General features: G+C 37.5%; 2 protein-coding genes across 4 annotated transcripts in view; both read right to left on the bottom strand.

Annotated features, from left to right (window-relative positions):
- Positions 1-11,686: 11,686 nt before the first annotated feature.
- Positions 11,687-13,212, bottom strand: dkk1b (dickkopf WNT signaling pathway inhibitor 1b). Its single transcript, XM_083557617.1, has 4 exons — positions 12,903-13,212; positions 12,673-12,814; positions 12,389-12,538; positions 11,687-12,298 (listed from the first exon to the last, which is right to left on the bottom strand). The coding sequence occupies exons 1-4, from the start codon at positions 13,074-13,076 to the stop codon at positions 12,048-12,050; spliced, it is 717 nt and encodes a 238-aa protein (XP_083413743.1). The 5' UTR covers positions 13,077-13,212; the 3' UTR covers positions 11,687-12,047.
- Positions 13,213-17,551: 4,339 nt separating this feature from the next.
- prkg1 (protein kinase cGMP-dependent 1) overlaps positions 17,552-19,545 on the bottom strand; it is a 194,727-nt gene continuing 192,733 nt past the window's right edge. For all 3 annotated transcript variants that reach the window (XM_083556777.1, XM_083556776.1, XM_083556778.1), the window contains 3 exons: positions 19,259-19,321; positions 19,094-19,160; positions 17,552-18,951 (listed from right to left, as the gene is read on the bottom strand). In XM_083556777.1, the coding sequence (XP_083412903.1) occupies positions 18,853-18,951; positions 19,094-19,160; positions 19,259-19,321 (229 nt within the window). In that variant the 3' untranslated portion in view covers positions 17,552-18,852. The remainder of the gene's footprint in view (positions 18,952-19,093; positions 19,161-19,258; positions 19,322-19,545) is intronic.

The raw sequence follows: 19,545 nt of genomic DNA, 5'->3' as shown, positions 1-19,545 counted from the left end.
TTCAGATAATTGTCTTACTTACATTCTCCATAATTTACCCAGTACCTTTTTAATTTTAGCTTGGGCATCAAGAAAATTGACATAGCAAAACACATAAAAAGCATCGTGGGCAAATCTGGCATTGAGTTTGTGTGTCTGTTGTGTGTGGCTTCAGGAGTTGCTGAAAAAAGTAATACTTAAAATGTATAGTTCTCACATATATTAAAGAAACTAATGACAGACAATTTGGCAGACAATTTCAATGTTTTCACATGAGCATTGAAAAAATATGTATAAAATGAATTTATCATGTTCTTAAAAACGGAAAGTTAATAATAAATAATAAATTGATTTGTTTGATAAACTAAAAGTGTCAGTGACACAATTGTAGATATAACGTCTGTTTAAATTCCACAACAAATTATTCACAAATAATGACAGAAGAAAGTCGATTTGTTTCAGTGTTTTAAGAACACTACTCTGCATGAACCTCGTCCAAAATTCATTGCCCTGTGTTCTGCACACACCCAAGAACACATGCTGCTGGAAACATTGTAGCATATAAGGACTACTAGTGGTTCTGCTCATTGTGTTCTCCTACCCCTCAAAAAATATAATCCAATGTGTTGATTAGTCTTTAAGTGGCTCTTAAGCCATGCGCTGTGCTACACTAGGGGCTTGTGTAATTGTCTAATTATAGGAATAATTAGAACTGTTGAGAATAAGTAATGTGTGGTAAACTGGTGATGGAAACTTTTTACAGGGGATTGAAGCTCTTATAAATCCAGCTCATGGCCAAAGACAGCTGCACTGTTATCTTATAAAGCATGCTGGCAAAGTTTATTCTTAAATCATTTAAAAAAAAAAAACTTTCTTATATTAACTTGTTACAATGGGGTTTTATATTCTGGATTGAGAATGTGTTAAAAAGAAAACAATGTCTTCCTCTAGATTTCTTGTTGTTACACAGAGAGAAATAAATTAGAGAACATTTTTCCATTATGCTAAAAATAATCATATTTTTGGGTTTCTTTACCTATTTTTGAAAATGAATAAAACAATTGTATTAAACAATTTAATTTGGAGTAGATACTTAAAAATGTTAACAAATTGTTAATAAAATCATATTTTCTGAAATAATAAAAACTATAAGTCTATGTAAAATACATACTGTATGTGACAACACTGCAATGACAATTATTACATAATTAAATATATAACTGATCAGGACATCATTCCCAACATGATAGAACCATTTACTTTACTTTTTAAGTCCTTCTTAGTCATCATCATCTTCTCATCCTGAATATGAATCTTTGGCTTCCCCAAAGTATCTTGATAGAAATAGCATTTATAAAAACAAAGTGTACTTTTTTTTCTAACAAAACCCAAGAAAGGCTATATTATAATACAAATTTACAAAGTTTAATATTACTCCAAAATTTGATAACTGAGGAGATCCTGAATGAGCTCTTTGACCGGAACATGGTTCAAACTGAGTCTAGATTAAACCAACCTCTAATGTTCTACATCTGCTAATTCGCCCAGGTAAGCCTATTATCCAACAGTTAAGATTAGTCTGGCCAGACTGTTGAATGGGTTTCAAGCTGCTTCTTCGAATCCCAAACTTCATCTGGAATCCACATAATTCGCTTTTAACTGAGAAGATCCTCTATTTGAAGTCCGTTATTTGTCAACAGGTTTGTTTGGATGAGAAACACCTGTGCTTGAAGAGGAGATTAGACTCGGGTGGATGAAGAGGGCTGTTTCATTGCGATAAGTATGGCTCTGTAGGAGTCACCTGCGTACAGTCTCCACCGAGTATGTTAAAGCCCACTGCCGCTCTGAGTAATTACAGCAAAAAGTACTGGTCTTCAACCCTTACTTCTGGAAAAGATCACATTTGAGCACACGTTCTTTTATATGTCATAATATAAATACTCTGTAGTCCCAGGCAGCATGGAGATGCACTGAGTAGCATTGCTGCCTCACAGCTTTAAGTTGAATCCAGAGTTCCAGTTGAGTACACGCATCTTCTGGTCCATGTTTGCCTGAGGTTTCTCAGGGTTCACCAGTTTCCTTCTAAATAAAAAAAAAAATGCCAGTAGTTCATCGATTTAGTTGAACTTTCCTTAAGTGAAAGTGTATGTTTATGTTTATCTTTTTGTGTGTGTGTGTGTGTGTGTGTGTGTGTGTGTGTGTGTGTGTGTGTGTATATATATATATATATATATATATATTGCATATATATATATATATATATATATATATATATATATATATATATATATATATATATATATATACACATAAATATAGAAATACATTTTCTCCAATGTGGCTTTTTGGTAAAAGATTTGATTGAGTCTGTAGATTTGTTGGTTGGGTATGTTAATATTTCCATTTACGGGGTGTTTAAATGATTTAGCTTGCGTCTATATTAAAAAAAGTGTCTAGACATGCTTTCTAGCCATAGAAAACCACTGTGTTCACTCACACCACCATTAACAATTTTAAAAACCACTATATTGGCATAGGTTATTTGCAATTGCATGCATCTATGATGGCTGCCATTAGCGTTTTACCAAAAGTCAGAATTCCTGCATCTGAGTCATGGATATAATAATAGGGCAGTTGTTGAATGGTCTCCCCAGCCCTTGTTATTATATGTGTTAGTTTATTATAATTGTACCATTAAAATAAGTTGCTGAATAGGTGATATTCTTAGGGCTGCTGCTGTGTTGCCGCTTACACGCATTCTCATTATACCTTTTATAAAAAAATGTTAAATAAAAATTTACGTGTCAAAATTCTAAATTAACACGTTCAAAATTAAATATATTTTAACAGCATTTATTAATTTATTATTTAATAAACAAATTATAACTTTATACACAACACATTTATTCATGACTTCCTATCTTTACTTAGATATATAATTTTAATAAACTCCACCGAAAAATAATTTTTAATTGATAAACTGTTGTTTTACTGATGCGTCAAGTCTCAAATCAAGCACCAAAATCCGCTATGAATCACACATCTGGCAAATAAAACCGTCCGTGTGGAAACATAGCAAAAGTTTCCTTTGATGTCCTGATGATTTACGTAATTTAAAACACCATCATTACATTAAAACATTGACAATTATATTTTGCATTGTGGATTTGTTAAGTGGTACCTTGCTGCATGTTAAAATTGTAAATGGAAAGATATCACGAATTTCTCAGAATACCACTATTTCATGACAAATTTCTCAGGATGTTCAACCATATAATTCTGCAAGCTACATTTCCTATTCCATGGCTTTTTATTTATATGCACATCAACCAAAATATTTAATTAAATAGATTTAAGGCAGGCTCTGTTGTGAAATATTTGAGGTACTGAGAAATAATTTAAATTTTAAATAAATAAATGAAAAGAAGAATATATATATTTCCTTTCTTTCTTTCTTTTCTGGTCAGCAGATCAAATGCATAACAAGAAAACGCATGATTCCCCATATCACTATCTTCCCTGTTTATCAAAAGCTGTTAACATTTTTGACATGTAAAATGAAACATAGTGTTTTAACGACAAACCCATCATCTCTCAGATATGGCGAAAAGGGTGAAAAGGATTGTCTTCCACCAACAACAAATGTGATTGATGGCACAGTTGTCATTGGCGCCATCTGTCATTTTAAAGGACTGGAAATCAAAACAGCTTTATGGATGGCTTTTTTTGGAGCATAGCCTGTGCTGTCAACTCTGTAATCGATTTAGAAACTTGTGAACCAGCGTTCATCAGCGTACAAAGTTCACAAAATGCGTGAGCAGCTCTGCAGGATGAGAGGTGAGTAAACTCCAAAGCATCATTACAGCAACATTAAAGGACATCTGTACTGCCTTTGATTTGTTTTTATGATTTCATTGATGCCTCTGTGTGAGCGTGTGAGTCTCTCACCACCGTTAAACAGGATGTTCACTGATATGGCCGACTGGGTCGCGTGAGTTCACCTCTGCTTCTTTGTGGATCTGGTTTGACCCTCATTTTCGAGAGGAAGCTGCAAATGCTGTAAGTGCTCAGGTAACACTGAGTCAGGCTGTCTGTTTCTCTCTTCACATTAGTGAGGAGCTCAAACATAAGCGCAGGTTGGGCTCTCAGATGGAAGTGGGGGCTGATAGAGGTCCTTTGAAGTGCTGTAATGTACACCCAACCCCTCCCGCTTCCCTTTTACCTTATTTACGGTATTTGTTTCAAGCGCAGTTGAGAAAAAAAACTTAACCATCCCCACCCATTTCCCCCAAGCTCTACTGCAAACCTGCTCTATTCATATTGATCGTGATACCTTGCAAAAAACTGTCTTTTTTACGGAGCGAAGAAACGAGTGCTCTCTTACCCACGAGTTGACGCATGGTGAAAAGGTCGCTCGCCTCTTTTTAAACCTAATCTGAGCAGCTCTTTTCTGCTTGTCATTACCAACAGGCACCGATGTGCTAAATGTTGTTTGTTTTTAGATAGCAACCAGCCTTGTGAAAGCACAGCCTCTCTTTTTGAAGTACCTCATTGGCCTCAAGGCTTCTTGCAAGCCTTGTTGGCAGATGTAGATAAACCTTACGGACTTGGGGGCATCTGTCCGAAGCCTTTCCCCTAAATTCCCTGCCCCTCCCAAATAACACATATTGTTTGCCTCCTAAACAACTGTGCAAATGAGCAAACACACTGATAGTAATGTGTGGGTAATGGCTCGAATCAGAGCTGCCATTGTTTTGTAGCCTGGTCCTCACACCGTTCCACCGTTGCCTGTGGGACAACTCAGTCCAACACATTTACACCTGACTAAGATCAAAGATTCCTGTCTTTTTTCTGGGGATGCAATCACTTAGGCAAATGAGATGCTGTGCAAACTCTTCTTTGTGTCGACTAAGTTGGGCTTTTGTATAGAACAAATGGGGGTGTTATGGGTTTTCAGTGAAGGAAAAGCTTGGATCAAAGGGATGCGACCAGGCCCTATTAAGCCCCAACAAACTGTACAAGGCACAAAGGAAACGATTGAGAAGAAGGTTAAATTGGCTTCAGGCATCTCTCAAATAGGAGAAAATGAATGTGACAGAATAGCCATTTAGAATGGGCATCAGTGAATTGAGTGCTCCTGCGGAATGACATTGTCCCCTTTCTAGAGGAAACGGGAAATGTGCAGGCAGATACAGGACGTTATCTGCTTTCAACTCTCGCTGACCCACAGAGCACAATGACAGAATGAGGCAATGCTACTTCTCACTTTGACAAGCTTCAAAGCCAACTTCCTGAAGAATTGTTGCATGAAATTGGGAAGCATCTGCTGCCACACAAAATCAATGATAGCTTTTAAAATTTGTCTGTTATTTGCTGGGCAATAGCAAATAAAGTACATGTCTTCAGTTTCCCTCTTTTCAAGAGAGAAATGATGCACTCATACGATTAAACACAGCACTGTGGTGACAACAGAAGGATGACTGCTGGTTGCCACATGACTCAACATGGCCCCTAATTCACCCACAACTATATCACAGCTCAATACAGCTCAAAATAAGTCCTTATAATTATCTATCTATCTATCTATCTATCTATCTATCTATCTATCTATCTATCTATCTATCTATCTATCTATCTATCTATCTATCTATCTATCTATCTATCTATCTATCTATCTATCTATCATTTATGTAATCAGCAAAATACCACCACAATGCTCTGGCAGTTCATTCTTGGAAGTGATTACATAATGGGGAAAGCACTGTCTATTTGTAGAGAAATGGTTATTCTTAGATCTGCTCTGGACCTTAAAACATGGAACCTTTTGCAAATATGGATGCATGGCTTGTTTATTTGAATCTAAAATAACAGTAACTGCAATATGACATGAGCTTCAGTTTGGGTGAATGTGTAAAAGAAAAAAGTCTGTGAGATGTGTGTGAACTTTCTGGTATTGAATGAAAGCCAAATTATTAAAGTAAATCAGATCTTCGATTAGTGAAACTCTGCCTCAAATTGATACTTGAAGAAGTAAATATATACTAATGGTCCATTGTTGTATCTTTTTCACTAAATGAAGGAAGGTTTATGTCATCATAATTATCATTATCATCATCATCATCATCATCATCATCATCATCATCAGTTTACTCTAAGGCATTGACTTAGAGTCAGTATTTTCTTAACAGTGTGATGTTATCTTCCTCATTGAGATAATACACATGCCATCTCCTCACAACCGCTGGAGGCCAAACCCAAAATACCCCAAATACAAAATACTGCTAGTACTGATAAACATCTCAAAATGCACTGAACACTTTAAATGATGTGTCCCTAAAATGTTGAAAAGTTTGTACTTTACAATTATATTCAGAATAAAAAGTATACTGAATGTTATAATTGCACATCAAGATGTCAGCATGATGTCTGACTTAAAAAAAAAAGCTTTGTGCTATCCTTTGAACCATCTGAAGTCAATCTTCTGTGTGAGTGTGGTTTGGTTAGTGTTTTTTTTTTTTTTTTTGCCCCTAATTATCATCTTGGAGCCTGTTTGTGCTTCTTTTAGCTTGTCTTTACTTTCCCTCTCTTATGTTCAATTCATGAATGATTGTGATAAGAGATAAGAGATCTTTCACATTAAACACATACTTAAGTCTGACTGGATCTCATAAATGATTTTGAAATCGGAAATGTGATTAGATAACCTTAGCGAGCATCCTACGATTAGCACTAATAATGCTAATGCTAAAATACTGCTACGTAGTTATGCTAGATTAGTTTGATTTATAACCGAGCTTGGTTAAATTTTATCTTAAGAATGTAATATGACTCTACAGTGAACTTATGGGAAATTCAGCATATTGTTTAGTTACACGCTAGTCGAATTCACATTATGAACAGTCCAGCTGTTTCATTTCAATGTTATCAAGTAAACAGACAAAAATTAAACAAAACATCCAAAATAGCATCAATCATTTTTTTCTCAAATTAGAAAAATGAAAGAACCATCACTGCTGAGGTAATACAGAGATATCAAATCAGACAAGCTGTATAAACAAGACATTCCATAGCATTTTGATTGTACCGGGGTGTTCTTCTGGTAATTATTCTTTCTTTTTTTATTTTTCCAACTGAAAAAATTTAGTAATGCTTTACATTAGCTGTTCTAAATGAATGGATTACGTTAACAAGTTTGCTATACTATGCATCCTTCTATCTTCCTCAATGTATCTCTCTCTCTCTCTCTCTCTCTCTCTCTCTCTCTCTCTCTCTCTCTCTCTCTTTTCTCTCTAGCTTTGTTGACATAATTACATTATATTTGCATAGCCTGGGGAGGTGATGAAAGCTTTAACAGATAAGCTAAGATCATAGCTAGGAATGTTACGCATTTGCTACGACTTTAAACACAGTGACTCAGAGCAGAGAGGAGGTCTAAATTAATGTTACCTCTAAAGCATTTATATATGTCACTTTTCATATTAATGATAATGCTAGTCCTGAACATGTCCATTTGAATTTTTATATTGCTAAAAGGAATAAGCATAAAGGAGTTAGCATTTCTGAAACATTATTTTGCATAATAATTAGCCAAATATTTTAATCTCTTTAAAATATTGCATAGGTTAAATTCAAACTTAGAATTAACATTAAAAGCACAAACATGTGGGCCCCTCAAGGCATAGCCTCTACAAGACCTCTCAATAAGTGCTCTGGTATATGATTGCAAAACTTCATGGCTTCAATGGTTCCTATGTATAATTGATTTGATTGGCGACCAAGTCAACACCTTGAACTCTTTGTCACATTCCTCAAACCATTGCTCTGTGCATTATTGATTTATTAGGGAGTACATTTGAAATTAAGGGGTGTAATTGGTCTGCAACAATGTTGATGTGTTGATGTAATATCCAGATGAATGATAGGACCCAAGATTTTGCAGCAGCTTTACAATGCCCAGAGCATTACACCGCATCTGTGGGCTTCCCTCCTTTCTTTAGTGCATCTCCTCCACTAGTAAGTGATGCACATGCACACCCAGCCATCCACATGATAAATAAGAAATTGAGATTTATCAGAAAAAGCCACTCATTGCTCTATTCTCTAGTTTGATCATTGGCACTCTTAATGGCATGCAGCTACACAGCCCCATACACAGCAAGCTGTGATAGACCGTGTGTTTTTACAACTTTCGATTACAGCCAGCAATAACTTTTTCAGCAATTTGTGTCACAGTAGCTTTTCTGTGGGATCGGACCAGACCAGCTAGTCTTTGCATTCCACATGCATCAACAAAGTTTGGACACCCATGACCTGTCTTTAGTTTACTTTTGGTAGGTACTAACCACTTCTGGCTAGTCGTTGGCACAATTTGGACTCTGTCAATGTTATTCAGATTCTTTCACTTGGCTTCTTATTCTGTCTCCACCACATCAACAGACACAGATTGTTTACTTGCTGCTGAAAATTCCTTCCTTTTGACAGGTGCCAATGTAACAAGGCAGCATCTTTATGCTGTTTTGCATATATATATATCTCAACCGTCAGGAAGATGTGTAGTGGTATTTCTAAAACAGTTTTGTTTGAATTTACTGAAAGATAAAGGAATATGTGTTTAGATGTTTAGTTTGTGATTTTGTTTAGTATTAGAATGAAAGTTAGTAGTAGTAGTATTATGATGGACATATTTTTTGATAGTAACTAGTCACAACAAACTCGAAATAAAAAAGAGCACCATTTATTGCATAAAATATTTCTGTTTTGTCTGTAAATTGTTAAATTTACATGATAATTTCCCCATTTAGGAAAAAAAATTATTGTACGTGTCTTGCATTGACTCTGTAGCATGATCCATATACAGTATAACCTGCAAATGCTTGTATTAAAGCATGAATAGAATAAAAGTGCTGTAGCTGGTACAAAGCAAGAAGTCGGCCATCTAAACCTGAATCAGACAGCGCCGATATGAGTTTCATATGATCAAATTGCACAGTGTTTGCACCAAACTGCTTTACTTGAATGAAGTTCAGCCATACTTGCTCTTCACATTGTTGACTGTTCTTTATTTTTTATTTTACCTCAGGCACTATGCTGTTCTTTGACTTGAAAGACTAAACTGAAAAAAAAAAGATCAACCTCTGCCTGTTCCCAAACTCTCTACTTAGCGTTGCTCAGACTGGTGTCTGCACTTCCAAGGCTGCCATGTCTTCCACAGCTCATCTCTGCGACGCCTGCCATTATTATCGTCTGCTCTTCCTGTCTGTAATTTTCCTGCATGGCTGTCAGTCAGCTAGCAAAACTAGCGAGGGCCAATAAAAGTGTGAACTCTATGGCTGATCCACATGACTGCAACCTGTTTATCACAAACACAATCAAGTTTTATAAAAAGGATTTTTATACATTTACACAATTATCATATATATATATATATATATATATTTTTTTTTTTTACATTTTTGTGCATTTTATATAAGAATAAGTAGCTTTTTAGAAAGAAATGACTACTAATGTGAAAAACGATTACTCCAACATGAAATATATTCTTCTCTGCAGTACTCCCATGACAGAAGTTTATTTTCTCTTTGTGTCGTGTTTTGCGCTCTGCGGCTTCCATAGGAGGACTCTAATTAGAAATCCTGTTTTTATTATTGTGTCAACGTTTTCACCCCTTTGATGGCAACATCTAAGAGGAGCCCTTGTGATAGGTTACCTCTCACCAGCAATTACATACATCTCTAAATTAAAGACACCTATCCTGACACCCCTGTTTATGCCAGGCTGATTATAAAAGTCGAGAAAAGCATCTCTTACCGTACATTGAATGAGTATTTAAGGTTCGGTGTTTCCTCACATCTGTGTTTCACCTGCATAAGATTAATGACAATTAAGAAATTAGAGAACGGGTAGGTTGATCTGGAAATTAGGAAACTACTTAAATGGAAGATAGAGCTTGTGGAAAAACATCTGGAAGTACAAAAGAGCTTAGATAAGATGAAGAGCTATTGGGTAAAAAGGGGCAGCTTGCTGCTTTTAGACTGATATGAAGTAAATGCCTCATCTGCTTTTTTTCCTCTGTCTTTATTAAGTCATGTGATGCCTTGTTGAACATCTGGACTTCTGACAGACATTAAGACAAAGAAACATCAAGGAACATAGCAATACCCTGGGAAAGATTCTTGTCTGTCTCCAAACTTCCAGCAGTTACTCCATAACCAATCAGGAAGGAATATTTAATAAGCAAGACTATGGATATGAAATCGTGATATAATATGATATCTTACAGTGTGTTTTCTGGCCTGCTTGTGTGTGCTCACTCAAGTGAAGCATTATCGCACGGTATTAATGTGTATACGTCATTCTCATTAGGTCTCTCAGGAAGCTTCAGTTACTTAACTATTTGTCGCAAAGCAGCATTGTGCCACGAAGCCGTCGACTGATCTCGACTTCAAAGCGAGACAGGCCTGCAAACATTCACACTGCCCTCTTCTGAAGCGCTTGAACTGCTATTTTATTGTACCCCGTCACGAAAAAGGGAACCCCACCACGATTATTGTGAAACGCTTGCAGATTAATCAGGTCTAAATGCCAGAGACATCATTTAATAGCCTCTTGTCCTTTTCAGGAAACAACAAATTGAATAACGACTCCAGAATTCTACAGATGCTTGCTTTGCTGGCTGCCAAAATAATTAGCCACCTTAGATGTATGCTTAGTTGAGGGACTTTAGTGCCTGTTTGCACAATTGTTATGATTGAGATTCCACGCGCAGATGTTTTTGGTCGTCAGAGCTGTTGACGGTGTTCACAAAAGATGAGGGACGGCCTCTGAAACAGCAGCCAAAGCACATGCATGGGACAATGTCCGTGTGTGTATATATCCTGTGCTTTGAAATGTCTACCCGACTGCTTTGTCTCCTTTGACAGATCCAAGTAAAGACTTCAAACCCTCAGTTTCCAGTTTCTAAGAAGAAAAATGCAAAAAGGGACACTCAGTGCTCAAAGAGGACACAGTTCTAAAGGGGTGACATGTTACGAGCGGCGGGATTTCGTGCTTTTGTGATGTCGCTGTACTTTCTTTGAGTATACCATTTATAAACATGTACCTTTACATTTATATTTCTCCCCTACAGCACACACACACACACACACACACTTGGGTATTTTGCTTTACGGATTTTTGCGTGCACTTATTAACTCATTAAGCATTTACATTCTATGCCTTTTTAAACATTTAATTCTATGTATAGTGATTTCATCACCCTTAAACCTTTAATCCTTAATAGCGCAACGAGTACAAGGTTATGTAAAGCAGACATATTTTAAGAGAGAGAGCACCAAAACAAGCGCTGAAATCGTTTTGTATACTCGTTGTCACAGCATGCTGTTGAGTGTCGTATGCATGTCTCATAATGCAATATGTTGAAAGCAAGTGGAAACAGGACTGCCACTTTCCGTCACCTTTTAATCAAATAGCTTCAAACCACCGCCAGTAACATAAGCATAACTGTTTTCCATCTGTTCTATTACACATTTTTTCCAGATTATTAGCTGTTAGGTATTCTCACAATACTACCTTTTATATCAGTATAAATGAAAGAATGTTGTAACGGAGATTACTTAGATTTTTTTGTACCTTTTGTAACAAATATTTGAGGCTATTACAGAAATGCTGCAGATTCTCCTTCCATAATAAGACATAGCCCGAAACACAATTATCATTACACTCTTTATTTACAATAAAAATAGACATATATCAGACTCTGTATGATTGAAAATCTGTATATACAAAAACAGGGAGCGATGCATCCTCTGTGTGTTGACAAAACTCAGAGTTAAGTGCCAACTTAATAATAGTATTTAAAATACAGTAATGTACTGCAACTGTCAAATGCCAAGTTCCATAGAGAAACATTTATATCTACTCCGTGATGTTGACACACATCTGGAGATGGAAAGAAATAAGAAATATATATATATTATATATATATATATATACTGTATATCCCATTCCATATCCATTTCCACCAGGTTCTTCCCAGAAACATTCAGTGAATAATCCTTGTGTAGAGCATCTCAGTGTCTCTGACATGTATGAAGGCTTCTTGAAGCCTTGCTGAGATCTCCTTTCTGCATCCTGCAGCTCAGATCTTCCCCGCAGTCACACCGCTGGAAGATCTCCAGAGCGTGAGTGCCTTTCCGCTTATGCTTCGTGCACACCTGTCCTTCTTTCAGCACCGGCTTGCAGATCTTGGACCAAAAGTGACGGGCACAGCACAGACCCTCGCTGCAGTCCGAAGATCTCAGGCAGCTCTCTCCTTCCAGACCTTATAGCAAACAAACAACAAGTCAGACTTTTTGCACATTTTCGGAAATGATAGTTTTCTCATTTCTTCGCTTGTAGCAACGGGTTTTACCTTTGTTTTGAGGTGCACTTTGGGTGACCACTTTGACAGTTTTGGTTTGCTGGACCATGGTAGCGTTCTCCTCATGCTGACTGCTGATGAGCACAAGATCTTCTACTCCTGCTTGGAGAACCAGGTCTGGGTCATTTGCTTGGCATACTCCTAATGGGAAAGCAAGTTGGGTTATTGTTGTAGTGTTGTAGTATCATAGGATAAGGAGAGATGCTGATGATGTTTAATGGAGTAAACGAGATGACAATTGAGATTTGCTTGTATAAGAGAAAGACTCATCCTACCGTTGCTGCAGTGGTTGCCCGGACAGCACATGTTGTCCCGGATGCAACGCTTTCGGCGTTTCTTGCACTGAAGGCACGCGCCACGGGAAAGGAAGCAGAACTCCTCACGCCCGCACTCTGAGTCCGCCGTGCACACGTGCGGCTGCGTGAAGAAAAAAGAGCAAAAACATTAACACACTAACACACACGCACACATAGTATAGGGCAATTAGTGCACATCTGCAGCTCACCTGCGCTGAATCGATGGCTAAATTCTGCTCCCCGCCCTCCAACGGGAGCACATCTGGACTCGCGCTGGCCGAAGCTGGACCAAACTTGATGGCGTTGGTGTTGTGCAGCACAGCGCTGGCGGTTGCACACGTGAGCAGAGCGAGGCACGTGGCGGAAAACGCCAAGAGCGACATCACCAGCTGATATTCCTTCAACAACAACAAAAACAAAAAGCAACAAGACCTAACAGAAGTTCTCGCAGGAGCTCTCCAATGGCTGCTGAGTGTACGCTCGTGCCGGTTTGCAGCGCGTGACGCTTCATTTATACCCCAGCCTCGCTGTTTGCCTCCCCCCGCCCCTTACTAAGAGAAAAGAAGGTATGCGCGCGCGTGTGTGTGTGTGTGTGTGTGTGTGTGGATTGGGGGGTGGGGGTATGATAGGGTGGGATGAAATTTCAAAAGCGCCGCTGCCGGTGTGTTTGGTGTGTTTGGCAGGGCAGGGCAGGGTAAAGCGTATTGTGGCCTTTAAGCCTCGCGCCGTGTTTGTGCGCGAGCTCCACATCAAACGCAGCGCGCGGCGCTCTGTACAGCGAGCTGTTATCCGCGCTTTAACCGAGATGGACTGAGAATGTGTATTCGGGTGCGTTTCTAATCAGCAGGGATTCCGATTTGCTCTCCTCCATAAAAATTATGTCTAAAAAAAAAAAAGAGAATATTAAGACGTGTGTGTCATTTCCCATTTCATCCTAATTTCCCGAATGGCTATGTTTTCCTGTTTTAATTAATTTCTTAATAGCATAACATTAGTAAACACATAAAGCGTTTACCACTAAAGATACTCACATACACACAGTATTCCAAGAATTCCCAACCACATGCCCACAAATCATTTAGTAGCGGGTCGCACAGAAACAATAAACACTTTGTCGTTTTTATTTTAGTTGCATTTTACTGACTATTGCGGTCTGCTGGTTGTTTTATTTAAAAATTACCAAAAGAATGACCGAATGAAAGTTTATGCCAATTTTCCCGCACTCGTTTCAGTCGCAGTTTGTTTTTCTATACATCCACCAAATGAAGCTCGTGAATACAATATTTACAATTATTATTATTATTATTATTATTATTATTATTATTATTATTATTATTATTAGTAGTAGTAGTAGTAGTAGTAGTATTAATTCATATTTATAATATTAATATGGTATGCATGTAATTGTATTCTTATATATATATATATATATATATATATATATATATATATATATATATATATATATATATATATATATATAATCTACAATGTAACAGAGGGACTTTGAAATGCAGTCGATAAAACAAAAGTAAGCAAAGATCAAAGGCGGAATGTAAATGAGGAAGGCGGGGAAAGTTTACCGAATTAATTATCATTCAGTCTGCGCTCGCGAGTAAATAGTGGCTGATTAGCACCGAGGTAAGTAAGTAAGTAAGTGCTCCTGGCCTTGTGAAGCTCAACTCTACAGACAAGTGGGCTGGCATTTATTTAAACTGTTTGTGTTATCTTAAAGGGAAGGGGGATAAAAAAAAAAAAAATTAAAAATCACACATTTCTGTAAAGCTAATTGTGTACTGATGGAATTACTCCATGTCGGTGATTCACTTCTAGAAATGGATCTACAGAAGTGACATACTGTATCATGTTCTGTTCAAGATCATTTCAAGGAATACGACTCGCCTTATGATTGATATGATGCGTATAGTTAAAGTTTCCTAGGTTCTAGTTTTCACTATGCTCTTATAATAAGCTCCATTCTTCTGGGAAGGCTAGACTTTAAAATGCACCTGTATGGATTTGCGCTTATTCAGGCGCAAGGGCATAAATGAGATCAGCCACTGATGATGTTCAGAAGGATTAATGCCCACATCACACATTGGTGTTTTAGTTCATTCTAAAGGATCTGAGGTCAGGGTTCACCTACCTTAAACCCAGCTCTATTTATGCACCAAGGTATTATCATGTTGGAGCATGTTTGGACCAGTTAGGTTTAGTGAAAGGACATTGTAATGCTACATCATACAAAGACACACTATACAGTCCTATAGATCCCATGCTTATGGAGGCACAAGAGCTTAAATAAGATCAGGCACTGATCAGGTTCAGAAGGTTTGGTGCACACATCCCAGTGTCCCAGGTCATCCTGGAGGAGTTGAGGTCAGGGTTCTCTAACCTTAACCAACCCTGTTTTCATGCGACTCCATTTATGTACTAAGGTATTATCATGTTGGAACATGTTTGGAACACTTAGTTGCAGTGAAGGGAAATTGTAATGCTACATCATACAAAGACATTCTATACAATCCTATATTGTATGTGTACAAAGGTTGCAGGTGTGATGTTCAGGTGTCCACAAGCCTTTGTCTGATGTATATTGTATTATACTGCCACCATTCATGTTCTATCCACCAGACTCAGACTACTGTCATATTTCTATTTATCTATCTACCCTCTTACACATGCTGCTGTCACAATAGACTTTCCCTTCTTAATCTTTTTCAGCTCGACAATGTCAGTGTCATAGTATCTGTTTATACCTCTGGAAAGTCCTTGGATGAGACGCTTTGTCATTAAGGATTTAACAGTTTCACAGTCTGTCTGTGTCTGTGTGTGTGTTGAATACTGTGGGATAACCTTCCACACGAAGCTCTTTGATGTGGCCGACACAGAGGTCAATCATAACTGCCAACCAAAGGACAAACGCTCAATACACTTCATTAGATGCGAATTGGCAGCTTTTTGTCCTCACTCTGTTTGGGTTTTGTTTTGATTGGCCAGCACAAAGCCCGGTAAATGGAGGTTGTGGAAAGCGCTCTCTGATAAACACACACATCAAACAAGCCCCTGGGCGCTCCATCTTAATCTGGCTTTATCTTAAACACCCTTATCACAACAGACCACTTCTAGCGGCTTTCATTCTGTTCTCAGAGTCATTGTTAATTGTGTAACACCAAATTCTGACTGAAAATTCCCGGTTGCAGCTTTGTCTTCATCTGTCAAGAAACATCACATGTCCTCTCCACAGTGTCTCTTTAGCATAATGCTAACCAAGTCTCATCACAAACTGAGATAACAATGAAGTTTCAAAGGTTGCGCTCAAGCGGGCCGATGATGCCTAAATGACTAGCATCTCCATTTCTAGTAGACGCACACCGATTGAGAAATGAAACAATAAAGTGAATTATTATCGCTGAATTATTATAGTTTAATGGGTGCAATGTGCAATGATTGGAAAAAAAAAAACGTGTTTCATGAATTATAAACATATTCTAAAGACACTACATTTGAATCAGGATTAAAATTTCTATAGAAAGAATGAGTTGTCTCTGGTAATGGTAATTTACATGGGGAAATAGACGGAAAGGTAACAGTTCTAAGTAAAAGAAGTGAAGTAATAATTATAGATGGATATTCATTCACTATGATCTGCTCACAAAGTTCAAATATTTGCTGCTTGATTCTTTTTCTTCATATGAAGAAGAAGCCTATGGTGTGCTCAAGCCGATTTATTCTAGGACTTTCAGAAGCAGCAATGGATTTCACATAGTCCTGGAAATTCTCATCAATTTTTAATACGGCCAGCTGCAGTACTGTAGCACTCAAATGCAATGAGTAATCACAGAGACTATGTGAGCTTGTACGTTCACAAAGTGCTTACACATAAAGTTCTGAGATAAAACTTAAACTAAACTAGACTCTTTGACAAGTAAGTTAAAGCCTTTAACGAATTCATTTGACTCAGATTATTATACAAACTCTGAAAGGTGGCATATCTAACCACCATTCTCATACTAATCAGAAGGGAATGCTTTTTTTCATACATAATACATCAAAATATATGGTACAATATACGGTACTTTTTTTTGGATACCGCTCTTGTTCTTCTGTCCTATTCAGTCCTATTTTCAGGAACTCAGTCTTGATGTGTGTTGACTCAGGGAAGAAGCGACTCAGATAAAACTCTATGCTGCTGTTCTCTTAGTGCTTTAATGGACCCCAGAAGTTCTCCTTGATCTAATCCGACAGGCACCACAGTTTGGACAATACTGGAAAGGACTTAAGTATTTAATGCACCGCAAATAGAATAATTTCTAAGGAGAAAAGTACAAAATATGGCGGTTTAATCAAAACTGGGTTAGCTCAAATACCTTTTAAGATCTTATCTCCCATTTTCATATCATTTTACATAGTTCTACAGTATATTAGCTCTTTGGTAAATCATAAGCTTGGCTAAAAGTTTGAAATCTCCCGAAAGGGTACTTGTGCTTATAGATTAATTCATTAATACCTATGTGACGGACACTTCAAGCAGTAAACTAGGGGCCATTGATGTCATCTGCACCTCCAGTAATTACACCGTTTGATGTCTATGAGACAGTGCTTTTTAGGGAACGGCCGTTTTTCAAGTTTATCTGTGCTGGCGAGGACAGGGAAGATAACTGTTTACAAATCATTATCACCAACTGATATGAGTCAGTCCTTCCTCAGGGTTAAGCCAAAGTGTTCCTTCTGAGGTCATCATGAGTTTATAAGCAAGTGGAAACAATGGATGCGATCATGGAGTAGCAGTGTAGCATTAATGTCAGAGCAGACAGCAGTGAAACTTGGCATTACTACAAGACTACAGAGTCAAAAGTATGATTGAAGTTTTTATTGTAAGAAAAAAGGCATAGAAATCGCTGAACTTTAAAAAAGCCACCAACAAGTAAGGATTACATATTTGAGGTGTTCACCTAGTCATGCAGCATCAGTACCATTGGGTCTATATCGAATGCCATTGAATTAAGGCACTTCCAATAATACCAGAAAAAACGAAACAAAAAAACAATAAGCACAAACTGTCCATCATCAAGTTTTGGACACGAGGTGCACAGTAGAGATCAACGAATTTCTACAAAGTACCATACAGATAAAACATATTCCAAACAAATTAAATAACAGAGCCAGCTTTACCTGACAATTTTTTTTTCTTTTTCTACAAGTATCACAAAATATCAGCACTGAGTATGTACATAAATATTTATCTCTGGTCCTACAATAAATAAAAAACCTTAATTTGTTTTCCAGCACAGTAGTTTGTGTTCAAGCTATTGTCAGCCTTCGGGCAGTCGTCTAGCCATCAATGATTGGACGATTGTGGTTTTGTACTGAATGTTGCCAGCGATGATGACAGAGCGAATCCTATAGCAGCATGTACACGATGATTGGTTGCTGATTTGTTAACTTATCGCAATGCATTGTTTGGCTTGTGTGTCATAGACTGCCCTCTGGTGGTGTAAACCTGTAGACACTGACCCTTGCCTAAGACACATTCAGTATAAGAAAGTGAGTGAAAGGTTGGAGTTTTGAATATAATGAAGGATACAGAGATGGTTTAAGAGCATTTAAGGGCAAATAACAGTTATGAATATTTTGAATATATTCCGAATATAGTTATGGAGGAAAAGCATTAAAGTGGAAGGGCATTAATTCATCTGTCTTTGTAAAATTTATCATTTATGTCTTTACTGTATAATGACAATGTGTTAAACTTTCCAAAGATATAAGAACCATATATACACAAGTATATTATACTATTACACTGGTTAAGAAATTAAAGTTCAGACAAGCAAATGAGCACTGAACTTAAATAGCATCCTGTCATTAGGTGTAGTAACTCCAAGCAGTAAAAAGCAAATACAACAGAAGTGTGAGGGTCTAGGAATAGAGTAATGTGATAAAGCTATTATAGTGTGTCTTCAATGCTCAGCACACAGGACAATGGGCTTGGATGTTTATGGATCTTGGGCATCCCAATGGGAACAGCATTGGGAAAGGCATCATGGTGACCCAGAGCTGGACTCTTCTTATTTTTTTTTCTTTCTTTCTTTGCCTTCTTGAACAGCAGTCATTCAACACCACTTTGTTCTGAAGGTCTTGACTGACAGGCCTATCGGATCAGAAATCGTTGTCCCAGCCTGAGTTGTCATCAGGTGGTGGGTCTTCGTTGTCCTCAGGGAAACTGTCGAAGTTACTTGTGTCGGTGGGTGATGACACCTGAGTGAGAAAAGCACAATTCGAATAACTATTTTTCAGTAACTGCAAAGTATAATTGCATGTTTCATTCATCCATTTATCCATCCATCCATTTATCCATCCACCCATCCATCTATTAGTAGAAATTACACAGGAAACGTACTTCAGGGATAATAGGAGGGGTGAGAGTCCCTTTGCGCAACCCTTCCCAGTTAAAGCCTTCGAACCATCTGTGGTTAGAAGATAAGAGATCAAGGATAATATGAGACTTAGGTCTGACTTAAAAGCTATCATGACTACACACTATGCCATTTTGCATACTACTTACTTATGCTTTTGGATGTCCTTCACCCCGTTTTTTAAGTTGCCCAGCCTCTCAGATGGATTATCCCTGTACAAAATACAATTTTAATGAAATAAAATGGCTTATTTTGACATTTTAATTTACGGAAGAAAAAATACTTTTTAAACTACACACAGGCTGCAAATGACATTTCCACCTTCCCTGCTGGTCAATAAATAAATAAATACGTTAAACAATGTAAAAAAATACTAAATCTCAGTATGAGACAACGTCTACAGCAGCATCTGGGAGATTTCTCTTTTATCCTTAGT

Source organism: Silurus aristotelis (assembly GCF_946808225.1).
Source record: "Silurus aristotelis genome assembly, chromosome: 12".
Lineage (NCBI taxonomy): Eukaryota > Metazoa > Chordata > Actinopteri > Siluriformes > Siluridae > Silurus > Silurus aristotelis.
Note: the sequence above shows the minus strand (reverse complement) of the source record. Positions and strands in the feature narration are given on the sequence as shown.

Coding starts and splice junctions, on each gene's coding strand:
- dkk1b (XM_083557617.1), bottom strand. CDS start 13,076: ATGTCGCTCTTGGCGTTTTCCGCCACGTGCCTCGCTCTGCTCACGTGT. Junction 12,815..12,902: donor TAGCCATCGATTCAGCGCAG/GTGAGCTGCAGA, acceptor TTCTTCACGCAG/CCGCACGTGTGCACGGCGGA. Junction 12,539..12,672: donor GGGCAACCACTGCAGCAACG/GTAGGATGAGTC, acceptor CTTTCCCATTAG/GAGTATGCCAAGCAAATGAC.